The sequence below is a fragment of the Oncorhynchus gorbuscha genome, linkage group LG26 (assembly GCF_021184085.1).
Source record: "Oncorhynchus gorbuscha isolate QuinsamMale2020 ecotype Even-year linkage group LG26, OgorEven_v1.0, whole genome shotgun sequence".
In the NCBI taxonomy this organism is placed as follows: Eukaryota; Metazoa; Chordata; class Actinopteri; order Salmoniformes; family Salmonidae; genus Oncorhynchus; species Oncorhynchus gorbuscha.
This window is the reverse complement of record NC_060198.1, coordinates 9,807,391-9,820,954: the sequence shown is the minus strand read 5'-3', so window position 1 is coordinate 9,820,954 and position 13,564 is coordinate 9,807,391. Positions and strand designations below refer to the sequence as shown.

The window sequence follows — 13,564 nt, the reverse complement described above, 5'->3', positions numbered from 1 at the left end:
TTTCCATTTATCATTCTTGAGATATTTCCACAACTTGATTGGAGTCCACCTGTCTATCTAAGGTCCCATCGTCGACTTTGTATGTCAGAACAAAAACCAAGCCATGAGGTTGAAGGAAATGTCAGTAGAGCTTCGAAGCAGGATTGTGTCAAGGCACAGATCTGGGGAAGGGTACCAAAAAATGTCAGCAGCATTGAAGGTCCCCAAGAACACAGTGGCCTCCATCATTTTTAAACGGAAGAAGTTTGTAACCACCAAGACATTTCCTAGAACTGGCCACCTGGCCAAAGTGAGCTATCGGGGGAGAAGTGCTTTGGTCAGGGAGGTGACCAAGAACCCGATGATCACTCTGACAAAGCTCTAGAGTTCCTCTGTGGAGATGGGAGAACATTCCAGAAGGACAACCATCTCTGCAGCATACCACCCATCAGGCCTTTATGGTAGAGTGTCAGACAGAAACCACTCAGTAAAAGAACATGACAGCCTGTTTGGAGTTTGCCAAAAGGCACCTAAAGACTCTCAGACCCTGAGAAACAAGATACTCTGGTCTGATGAAACCAAGATGAAACTCTTTGGTCTGAATGCCAAGCGTCACGTCTGGAGGAAACCTGGCACCATCCCTACGGTGAAGCAAGATGGTGGCAGCATCATGCTGTGAGGATGTTGTTCAGCAGCAGGGACTGGGAGACTAGTCAGGATCGAGGCAATGGTGAAAGAGCAAAGTACACAGAGATCCTTGATGAAAACTTGTTCCAGAGTGCTCAGGACCTTAGACTGGGGGCGAAGGTACACCTACCAACAGGACAACGACACTAAGCACACAGCCAAGACAACGCAGGAGTGGCTTCGTGACAAATCCCTGAATATCCTTGAGTGGCCCAGCCAGAGCCCAGACTTGAACAAACATCTCTGAAGAGACCAGAAAATAGCTGTGCAGTAACGCTCCCCATCCAACCTGACAGAGCTTGATAGGATCTGCGGGGAAGAATGGGAGAAACTCCCCCAAATACAGGAGCCCGACCTCACTAATGCTCTTGTGGCTAAAAGGAAGCAAGTCCTCGCAGCAATTTACCAACATCTAGTGGAAAGCCTCCCCAGAAGAGTGGAGGTTGTTATAGCAGCAAAAGGGGGACCAACTCCATATTAATGCCCATGATTCTGGAATGAGATGTTCGATGAGCAGGTGTCCACATACTTTTGGTCATGTGGTGTATCATCCTGATCCTGCTGCCATCTACTGCAGACATACCAGAGAGGACTTGGTTGACTTCGCTTAACAATGTCTATTGTTCTTGTTCGTCTTGCTGGCGTCCATTACGACTATTCCTCTGGTAAAAAGCACATTCCAGTGAGATGGTGATGCCTCGGACAACCTTGCATGATGGTGAAGGGATTATCATGTGATAACTAGGAGGGAGTTATCACATGATAGTCCTCAGGTTCTAGGGCCTTATTGCTTTTATAAAACTGTCGCCAAACATGTTCATTTAAATATTAATGACATTGTTTCATCAGCAATATTGCATTCGTAAGCTGCGACCCAAGCGGGCTGGTCGTTAGTTCTTTCTCATGTTTTGACCCAGTCGTTAATTCTAATCACTCTATTAATTCTATTCATTGCTATGGCTAAACAAATCATTGGTATGTAGCTAGCTGATAATGAGAGATCGTCAATAAATCATTACTTAATAAATATCCAACAGGTCTACATAGGGAACAACTACTATGGTTTGCGAGTCCGAGCTAACTAAGCTAGTTGGTGATGTTAACAGTGACATTAATGGAGTACTTGACTTATGGTTATGAATTTGGATATGATTGTAGAATACAGTATGTTGAAAAACAACTTAATGATGCTGCTCATGGATATTGACATATAAATTGGACATTTAGTTGAAAATATTAAAATGCATTCAATATGTTACTCTTGGCGTTAGGCTCTGCTCCTTCGGGGTGGCTCACTGTCAGAGCATGCATAATGATAGCATAATAATAACAATAATAAAGAGTGAAAAAGGTATGCTATACCAATCCCCCTGACGGGAACAAAAGCAGTGCCCAAACAGGTGGAGTCTGGGGTGGGTGATCAGAAAGCAGACATGCAGGGCGAGTACCGCATGTTACAGAATAGCATGTCACCAAGAACACCAGTGCATAGCTTGCACGCAGCAGCCATCATGGAATGAGTGTGCATTACCTGGTTGATGAAACAGACCGCCATATTACAGTAGAGTGAATCTAATTAGTTCAAGATCAGCTGATACAAATACTCTGGTTTCCTGTCTGAACTTGTCTTTGATTTATTTAGATAGAAAGCTTTCCAAATATACAATATACTGTAAGCAATATAGCTGAACATCACCAATGCGTACCACATACACAAATACAACATAAACATGAATACACAAGTTAAATTACACATGTATATATCAGTACTTTGATTAAAAGGCAAATGGTGAGAATATTTTCTTCCTTTAAAAAGATACAATACACAATTACAACTATTTTCAAGTGAAAATAGCTGTTATGAAGTTGAAACATAATTAAAAAACTGACTCATATTATGAGACCATTTTCACTTGGTAAAAATGAATCATTGTTTCTCCAAGCATAAGATGCACTCATTACTCCGTATCAGCATGACATTTTTTTTATTACTCAGATCATTATGGTTTTAACCGACTAGCTACCATAGAATAATCAAATGGAACTGTAAAAATGGCTTATATCCTGATGTACCCGATGAAGTTTAGGCAGCTAAAATATTTCTACCTGTGATGAAATATAATACAAGTCTTAAAACGAACTCTTTTAATCGTGAAAAAGGTGAGCAAGCATTGAGCCTTTTCCCTTTCAACGAGGAGCACACTGTTTGGTTGCACCTCGACTCACATTGATCGAGCACTTTCCACTTCTTCCCTAACTACTATTAGCAACATTTCATTAGAGGAAAAGTGCTTTATTGGTGTGTGTGCGTGGCATGTGGAAAATGTCCCCCCCCCCCCTGAAATGAACCTTTTTTACATCTGGCCCTCGTAAGAATATAGGTGAATAGCCCTGGAATATAACATTGGCTGTTCCCTCCTTCCCGCTGGTCTTCTGTTGAAATACCAATACTTTCCATATAGAGATTTTTATTCACACACATAAGCATGTTATGGTGCGACACACACAAACAATTTACCACTAAGACTTGCATTGAGGTTAGAACTATGAAATACAGCAGAACAGGCGGTTCAATCCTGAGAAAGCAAAGAAGCAATATTCAGAAGAAAAAAAAACATTTGAAGAAGCTACTCAGTGGTCCTACTTCCTCCTTTGGAAGACACAGAATAGAGGTACGATTCTACCTGTGTGTCAGGTGGACAAGTGTGATTCCTGGCCATGGCTTCATAGACACTCTCAGGAATGACCTGGGGTGTGGATCCCCCCTGTTTACGGCACCTCTTCACCTGTGAAACAGGAATGGTGCTTCAGTCATAGCTAATCAAATGGCTACCGAGACTATTTGGACTCCCTGTAAATAACCTTGCTATTGTTATTTACTTCTGCTCTTTAATTATCTGTTTTTCTTACTTCTTTTGGTTTCTGGGTATTTTCTTAAAACTTCATTGTTGGTTAAGGGCTTGTAAGTAAGCATTTCACTGTAAGGTCCACACCTGTTGTACTCAGCGCACGTGACAAATACAATTTGATTTGATATCTTATAATGCGCCACAAGCAATCAATCATTTTTACAAATTCAACCACTTTTTAATTATTCTTGGACATTGATAAAAACAATTGAATTGCATCCGAATTGCCCTTTGCCCATTTCAGTCACTACAATGACTGGCATTAAAAGGACATCATGTATTGACAGTGTTCAGAACAAAAAGCAGATCTGTATACTGGTATTATGCTCCCAATGTGTTTAGAAGGTCTAGGACAACTTGTTAATAAAGGGCAATGTTTTGAGATGCATGAGATTGACCCATCACCCGGGCAACCATCAGCACACTCACCTGTGGAGGGAGCCAGATGAGGAAGATGACAGCACACATCAGGATGGTCAAGAGGCTGGTGATGGTGATGATGTTTACCACGCCAGATGGGCACGGCTTCTCATTGGCTGGGTTAAAGGGGGTCAGCGTTACTACAGTAGCTGTAGGACATGGCAGCTGTAAGACATCGTCTATGGAAGACATCACCAAATGGGAAAATCTCATCAGTATGCTGCAGCAGTCACACCAAATAACTATCAGAGACAGAGTTGTATAAAAGAAAAGCCACTGAAGAACAGTGTTTCTCAACTTGTTTGTATCAGGACCAGCAAGCTATGGTTGTTTATAATGAAACTAACACTCGAGAGCTGACTAAATTGGCCTGAAACACCTCAGGGACAGCTGGCAGTCCATGAACCACAGATTGAGAAACACTAGTCTGGATTCTACACACATTTCTTTCTACATGTGAAATTGACTGTTCGTGATAAGAGTAAAACACATCACATCTAGAGTTTAATTATCTAGGCAAGTCAGTTAAGAACAAATTCTTGTTTTCAATGACGGCCTGGGAACAGTGGGTTACCTGCCTTATTCAGAGGCAGAACGACAGATTTGTACCTTCTCAGTTTAGGGATTTGAACTCGCAACTTTTCAGTTACCAGTCCAATGCTCTAACCACTAGGCTACACTGCCAGTCCACTAGCGTGTAAAGATACACCTACCATTCACCACGACCAGAGTGGAGCCATTTCCTTGGTTCATATCATTTTCATACGTGGCTTCATTGAATGTTGTGTAAACACAGCAGTAGACTCCTGTGTCCTCTATGGTCAGGTTACTGACGGTGATGGTCAGTTGGTCCACAGGTCCCTCAGTCTTCACTCTGTCCCAGTAGCCTTTCCTGGGGGTCAGCTTGGAGTCACGCTGGTGGTAATACAACACCTCCCTGTCCAGCCCAACATACAGGTACATTCCATCCTGGTCTTTTAGAGTGGTGGAGCACTTCATGGTAAACTTCTCCCCAGTCTTCACCCAGACAATGGCTTCTATAGAAAAGAGAGGGAAGAAAGAGAAACCATGGTTGTCAGATTCAAAGATACACATGTACCATACTGATGATTGAACACAGAATCAACCTTGATTGGCTGGGAATAAACAGCTTGCCTTACCTGCTGCTGTGGTCAATTCATTGAATGAGAAGAAGAACAGAAAACACCTCAGCAGTGACATCACCATCACCACAGCTGCCTGTATACTGCTGTCTGTCTCTGTCTGACATCTACTTAGAAAGACAGGAAATACGATACATCTGACATCACAGTCCCTCACAGTCAACCACGCCTTCATGTATTACTGCAGTGGTTCCCAACCTTTTGCGGTCACTGTACCACCAACTGAATGTTGCCCTGCCCGGCGTACCCCCTCGTGCATTTTACCAGTAAGCCTATGGTCTAATCATGAGTCTTCTTTAAGTTCCCACTGTGGATAGGCCAAGTACCTCCATGGGTCATAGTACCCCTGGTTAAGAACCACTGTGTTACTGAACACGATACACAATCGAATTTAGATTTCTTTATTGAATCAAATTCTCTATATATGTTATTACAATTTCAATGGTTTATTGTGTTAAGTGTGTTGGACATAAAACACAACCGATCCATCTGTAAGTTAACTTTGTTGCATTCGCATAACTACAGGCATGTTAAAGCATATCAAAGTTACATCATGTTGTGTTCATGTTATTTATCTGTCAGATGTCGATTTGTCTCAATGTTAATCAAACTCAGCTCATATCTCTTCTCACGCTTTGCGTCATCATTTTAATGTGAGGAGAGAATTCCCTCTAGTGGACATGTTGCCTTCTGTTCAGTGTCACATGTCTAACTTCAGTTCAATCAATCCAGGGTTGTAAGAAATGTGGAGGGACCACCAGAACATGTCCAATAAGAAATGAATACAAGGACAGTCTTTAGGTACTTTAACCACTTATATAATATGTAATGATGGGGGGAAACAAGACATTATTTGTACAGTAATTGTAGAAATGTTTCCTACTATGGGTTTCCTGCTTTTGGTTCCTTGAGCTAAACTTATTAAAACAGTTTCAATCTTAGAACATGAAAGAATACAGATTATTCTCTCCGTCAATTCTAATTTGCATTTGTTTAAAAATTGTAATAATTAAAAACAACAATTGAAAACCTTCCTTTCGTGCCATTTACTAAACCTTCCATGTAACAATTTTCACACGGCCCTTCCAGCAGTTCCTGTTTAGTACTGTATAGAGAAGTAGAGAAGAGAAGTCTAGTAGTAGAGATGTAGCTCTGACGCAGCCAGAAATAATCCCTCCTATAACTGTACGTAATAACCTCAACAGCCTCATTTCTGGTTTACACCAATTAGTATATTGCATTTAAATTGCATGGTTGGTCCTTTTGCGTCTGGTATTTGGTCAGGTTAGTAATAATTCACGTAGAATGTAAAAAAAAATAGGCCCATATGATCCCCAATGATTTCCTCAAATCATAACGAGCGTCTGTGCGCATTGACGCATTTCCAACACGTTGTTTCTTCTAAAAATAAGCAGTGATGCAGTCAGTGTTTCCTCAACTCTTAGCCAAGCGAGACTACCATGCACAGTACTAATATTAGCTCTCTAAATACAGTAAAGAGCAAAACGCTTTGTTCTGGGCCAGCTGCATCTTATCTCGGTCTTTCTTTGCAGCACTTGACCATATAACTGGACAATAATCAAGATAAAATAAAACTAGAGCCTGCAGGACTTGTTCTGTGGAGTGTGGTGTCAAAAAAGCAGAGCGTCTCTTTATTACAGACAGACCTCTCCCCATCTTTTCAACCTATGGATCTACACTGAATAAAAACATAAACGCAACATGTAAAGTGTTGATCTGATAGAGGAATTCTAAATTCCTGTATGTTTTATAGCCAAAACCAATTCGCACTCATATCTAATTCATTAATGAGTTGTAAGTTCATTAATTATGCATGAAGTAGATTGAGACCAGTCTTAAAAGCCAAAGGTAACAGTGTTTATTACAAGAGAGTACTAAATGCATACACACATTTCCACAGGTTATAAACTGAAAATGACGTCAGCGTTTTCCAAACGTTCTATTTCACAAGCAGAGGGGCCCTCTAGCTCTTGAGCCTTCGCGTTATCAGCACGAAGTCAAGGCCAGTCAGTATAAATCAACATTCTAGACAATCTGGAGATGGCCCGTTCCCACCACCTGGGGATTTGTACAACTGAATGAACTAAGGAACAGACCTTCATTGTTACTAAACTCCTGACTACATTATATACAATTGGGAAAGGGAGCAAGAGAGAAAATTCACATGTACAGTACATTATAGCATTTGGACTAGTCAGTTCTGATTGGAATGTATACATAATTAGTCATTTCAACCATAATTTCCTCTATCATGGTCCCATGTCTCATGAGCTGAAATAAAAGATCACAGAAATGTTCCATATGCCTCAAAAATGTTTTGCACAAATCTGTTTATATTGCTGTTAGTGAGCATTTCTCCTTTACCAAGATAAAACATCCACATGACAGTAGTGGCATATAAAGAAGCTAATTAAACAGCATGATCATTACACGGGTGGACCTTGTGCTGGGAACAATAAAAGGCCACTCTAAAATGTGCAGTTTTGTCACACCACACAATGCCAAGTTGTCTCAAGTTTTGAGGGATTGTGCAATTGGAATGCTGACTGCAGGAATGTCCACCAGAGCTGTTGCCAGATAATTTTATATACATTTCTCTAGCATAAGCCACCTCCAACATCGTTTTAGATAATTTGGCAGTACGTTCAACCGGCTTCACAACCGCAGACCACCTGTATGGTGTTGTGTGGGTGAGCGGTTTGCTGATGTCAACATTGTGAACAGAGTCTCCCATGGTGGCGGTGGGGTCATGATATGGGCAGGCATAAGCTAAGGACAACACACACAAGTGCATTTTATCAATCGCAATTTGAATACACAGAGATACCGTTAGGAGATCTTGAGGCCCATTGTCATTCCATTAATCCGTCACCATCACCCCATGTTTCAGCATGATAGTGCACAGTCCCATGTTTTAAGGATCTGTACACAATTCCTGGATGCTGAAAATGTCACAGTTCTTCCATTGCCTGCATACTCAGACATGTCACCCAATTCACAACAATATCCAATTCACAACAATATCCAGCAACTTCGCACAGCCATTAAAGAGGAGCGGGAATAACATTCCACTAGCCACAAACCTCTACATTTTTATTTGATGTTATCTGTGACCAACAGATGGATATCTGTATTCACATTCCTGCGAAATCCATAGATTAGTGCCCAATTCATTTATTTCAATTGACTGAATTCCTTATATGAACTGTAACTCAGTAAAATCATTGAAATTGTTGCATGTTGCATTTATTTCTGACCACCTATTCCAAAACTGTCTGCAACTATTTGTTAAGGGTTTCAGTGACCTCATTAGCTGTGGTTGCTGATGCGTATATGGTTGAATCATCAGCTTACATGGACACACATGCTTTGTTTAATGCCAGATCATTTGTAAAAAAAAAATAGAAAAGAGTAGAGGGCCTAAATAACTACCCTGCGGTACACCACTAAGTGTATGTTACAGAGGTGTGGACTTGAGTCACAAATATGATGACTTGCAACTCGACTTTGACTTTAACACCAATGACTCGTGACTTAACTTGGACTTGCGCCTTTTGACTCGAAATGACTTGATACCCTCCCAAGCCCAAATATTAAGTTTTGAGTTCCTCTGCATACACATCACAGACAAACTGAATTGGTCCACCCACACAGACAGCATCGTGAAGAAGGCGCAGCAGCGCCTCTTCAACCTCAGGAGGCTGAAGAAATTCGGCTTGTCACCAAAAGCACTCACAAACTTCTACAGATGGACAATCGAGAGCATCCTGGCAGGCTGTATCACCGCCTGGTACGGCAACTGCTCCGCCCACAACCGCAAGGCTCTCCAGAGGGTAGTGAGGTCTGCACAACGCATCACCGGGGGCAAACTACCTGCCCTCCAGGACACCTACACCACCCGATGTTACAGGAAGGCCATAAAGATCAACAAGGACAACAACCACCCGAGCCACTGCCTGTTCACCCCGCTATCATCCAGAAGGCGAGGTCATTACAGGTGCATCAAAGCTGGGACCGAGAGACTGAAAAACAGCTTCTATCTCAAGGCCATCAGACTGCTACATTTACATTACATTTAAGTCATTTAGCAGACGCTCTTATCCAGAGCGACTTACAAATTGGTGCATTCACCTTATGACATCCAGTGGAAACAGTCACTTTACAATAGTGCATCTAAATCTTAAAGGGGGGGGGTGAGAGGGATTACTTATCCTATCCTAGGTATTCCTTAAAGAGGTGGGGTTTCAGGTGTCTCCGGAAGGTGGTGATTGACTCCGCTGCCCTGGCGTCGTGAGGGAGTTTGTTCCACCATTGGGGAACTAACATTGAGTGGCTGCTGCCAACACACTGACTCAACTCCAGCCACTTTAATAATGGGAATTGATGGGAAATTATGTAAAATATATCACTAGCCACTTTAAACAATGCTACCTAATATAATGTTTACATACCCTACATTATTCTTCTCATATGTATATGTATATACTGTACTCTATATCATCTGCTGCATCTTTATGTAATACATGTATCACTAGTCACTTTAACTATGCCACTTTGTTTACATACTCATCTCATATGTATATACTGTACTCGATACCATCTACTGTATCTTGCCTATGCCGCTCCGTACCATCACTCATTCATATATCTTTATGTACATATTCTTTATCCCCCTACACTTGTGTGTAGAAGACAGTAGTTTTGGAATTGTTAGTTAGATTACTTGTTGGTTATTACTGCATTGTCGGAACTAGAAGCACAAGCATTTCGCTACACTCGCATTAACATCTGCTAACCATGTGTATGTGACAAATAAAATTAGATTTGATATGATTTGAATATTAAAAATGATGTTATTAAAAAAAGTGTACTGCACGTCAACTCTTCATTTAACGGATTACAGTTTGAATCTGACAGCAGCCAAACAAATTGTACCAGCTGAGAAAAAGTTGAACGTGATTTTCTGGATTTTTGTTTTAGATTCACAGTTGAAGTGTACCTGTGATAAAAATTACAGACCTCTACATGCTTTGTAATTAGGAAAACCTGCAAAATTGGCAGTGTATCAAATACTTGTTCTCCCCACTGTACCTACTCGTAAGCTACGGTCACAAGACGCAGGCCTCCTTAGTGTCCCTAGAATTTCTAAGCAAACAGCTGGAGGCAGGGCTTTCTCCTATAGAGCTCCCTTTTTATGGGATGGTCTGCCTACCCATGTGAGAGCCGCAGACTCGGTCTCAACCTTTAAGTCTTTATTAAAGACTCATCTCTTCAGTAGGTCCTATGATGGAGTGTAGTCTGGCCCAGGAGTGTAGAGGTGAATGGAAAGGCACTGGAGCCGTCTCTCGGAAAGGCGCCCTTGCTGTTTATGCCTGGCCGGTTCCCCTCTCTCCACTGGGATTTTCTGCCTCTAACCCTATTACAGGGGCTGACTCACTGGCTTACTGGTGCCCTTTCATGCCGTCCCCAGGGGGGGTGCGTCACTTGAGTGGGTTGAGTCACTGACATGATCTTCCTGTCTGGGTTGGGCCCCCCCCTGGTCAAACTAAGTGCAGAATCAAGCTTTAGGATGTTATAAACGTACAAAACCATTCTCAATTCAACCGGACAATCATACTTCTTCTCAGGCAAGCTGGAACAGAGGAAGGTCTGTGTTCAATTTGCGCCCTAACGCACATGTATTTTCTCGCGACATCCACTCTTTCGCCTCACAAAGGGTCAAAGCTTGCGGGATTTGCACAATTAAATGCTCTACTGAATGAGGACATCTAGTGGAAGACATAGAAAGTGTCTCCAGATCTATAGCTGGTTGGGATGGGTGGGGGCGATGACGTCAAAGTTGCCCCAACTTTCAGTATTCCAAAACTGGTTTGAGAGATTGCCTGCCCTGTGAGTTCTGCTATACTTACAGACATAATTCAAACGGTTTTAGAAGCTTTAGAGTGTTTTCTATCCAATAATAATTATTATATGCATATATTAGCAATTTTGGACAGATTATTTTTCAGTTTACTATGGGCACGCAATTCATCCAAAGGGGGCAGTATTATGCCTAGCCTTAACAGGTTTCGTTAATCATAAGGCATACTTCTTACCAGAAAGATGGTTGTTTCTGTCGGCGCGATGCGTGAAGAAACCAGCTGGCTGCACTGACTCCGTTAGCGTCTCTCGAGTGAGCCATGTTTCCGTGAAGCGAAGAATGTTACAGTCTCTGATGTCTCTCTGGAATGCTACCCTTGCTCGGATTTCATCAACCTTGTTGTCAAGAGACTGGACATTGGCGAGTAGTATGCTAGGGAGTGGTGCGCGATGTGCCCGTCTCTGGAGCCTGACCAGAAGACCGCTTCGTTTGCCTCTTTTACGACGTCGTTGTTTTGGGTCGCAGGCTGGGATCCATTCCGTTGTCCTGGGTGGAAGGCAGAACACAGGATCCGCGTCACGAAAGTCATATTCCTGGTCGTAATGATGGTGAGTTGACATTGCTCTTATATTCAGTAGTTCTTCCTGACTGTATGTAATGAAGCCTAAGATTACCTGGGGTACCAATGTAAGAAATAACACGTAAAAAAACAAAATACTGCATCGTTTCCTAGGAACCCGAAGCGAGGCGGCCATCTCTGTCGGTGCCAGAATACCACATTTTTACCTAATGTTTCAGGAAGTGATGTCACTGAGTACTGCCCCTATATATAGGACCTTCCACCCCCATCTGGGATATTAATGTCTGATGAAAACCTAAGGTTCAAAACGTTGTTAGAAATAAACATCACCTGGGAGCATGAGCAGCAGTGTCCGAAGTTTTCCTTTCTGTTTTCCATGAGTTTCAAATAAGCAACCATAGCCTGCTGGTCCTGGATAAAAAAACAGTTAAGAAATACTGTTCTTTAGCGGTTATTTTTGGGACAATTGTGTGTCCGATAGTTATCTTGTATGAGTGCCAATTGCGCACTGATCGTATTTTCCCCATCGTTGATATCCCTCTACAGCTTCTATGTCCTGCGGTAACTCTGGCCCCCTTTCATCCAGCCGTCAAGAAGCCGTGCCCATCTCCCGCTACCCTCTATGAGGGTCAGCATCATCACCAGCGTCTCCACCACCCTGCTGTGTGCTGTCATCTTCTAATCTGGGGAATCCTGATTGTGCTAGTGCTAAAGAGACGGTGCTCTCGGAACAGAAACTGGGACGCTTTGGCTCAATATGTATCAGGACTCTTAACACTACAGGCATATGGTTCATGTCTGTTCAGTAGCATTATCAGCTCTTGTTGTGTTCCGCTTGGTTTTGCGTAAAAAAAAAAAAAAAGATGAACAAAGTGGATGCCATGAGACCTGAGACCTGAGACCTGTTCTGTCTGCAGGTCTAAACAATCCACACACACCCTACATGTTGCTTGCCTGGCCACCCAAACTCCTTCCTCCAGCCAAACGCTACACCACGCCCACTGACGCTAGTTTCTTCTCTGCAATGAATCTGGATCTGAGTAACCCCCCGATGAATTCTAGAATGGAAATCCATTCTAGACCATCTGACAGGTCCTACAAAACGATGGGTTGGGCCAGAGCCAGAACAGGTGAGTAAAGCACCGTTTTGAAAATTCATCATTGGCTTTGATGCTCTGATTGGTTAGAGATGATCCTATCGCTGATGAATTTGTTTTGTACAACACCTCTCATTCTGATGTCTTGACAAATGACTTCAATGATGGCAGTCTCAGACTGAAGTACGTAGCGAATGATACAGCAGCGGAATAATTCAGTTTGAGTCGTCAGGCAAACAGGTTACATATTTCGAGGGACAAAAACCCCCAAAGGTTTATGTAGGGTTATGTTACTAAGCTAAATGTAGTATTCAGATTTCATGTTTCTATTATGTTTTGATTATTTACATAATTACAATATGTATGCCATTGAACTTATAGGATTTATAGCCGTCTCTTCCTTCTGTTGTACTTTTTCAGTTAGCCTTTTATAATTATATTTATCACAGAAGAACAACAGTCTTGTTAGTTAAAATCGAATTGATTACTTGTTAATAAACATATGAATAGACTCTTCTGGGGAATGGTATAAAACCTTTTTCTTTCTGCCTGTTTTGTTCTAGCTTGACACTAGACGGCAGTCTCTCCTCAATAACTGAGTGAACTGGCAGCCAGAGGGTTGCTGGCTTCAATATCCCATCAGCTACTTTCCACTGTTGTGCTCTTCAGCAAGGCCCGTTTACCCCAGATCTCCTGTCTGCCCCCAGCCTGTGATGTGTGTGTTGTTGTGTGTCAAGTTGGGTAATGTAACAGCAAAAAGATAAATAAAGTTAGCATTGAAAAGTGAAAATGATCCAGGGGTCATATGGTGATAGTACAGGAAATGGTACCCTGATGAAAGACAGAAT

At 42.1% G+C, this 13,564-nt stretch overlaps 1 protein-coding gene across 1 annotated transcript; it reads right to left on the bottom strand.

The window, feature by feature from the left end:
• Positions 1-3,020: 3,020 nt before the first annotated feature.
• On the bottom strand, positions 3,021-5,241 carry LOC124015076. The gene is made up of 4 exons (XM_046330000.1): positions 5,156-5,241; positions 4,709-5,032; positions 4,005-4,174; positions 3,021-3,452 (listed from the first exon to the last, which is right to left on the bottom strand). Exons 1-4 carry the CDS (start codon positions 5,220-5,222, stop codon positions 3,294-3,296), a joined length of 720 nt encoding a protein of 239 aa, XP_046185956.1. The 5' UTR covers positions 5,223-5,241; the 3' UTR covers positions 3,021-3,293.
• Between the last annotated feature and the right edge of the window lie 8,323 nt (positions 5,242-13,564).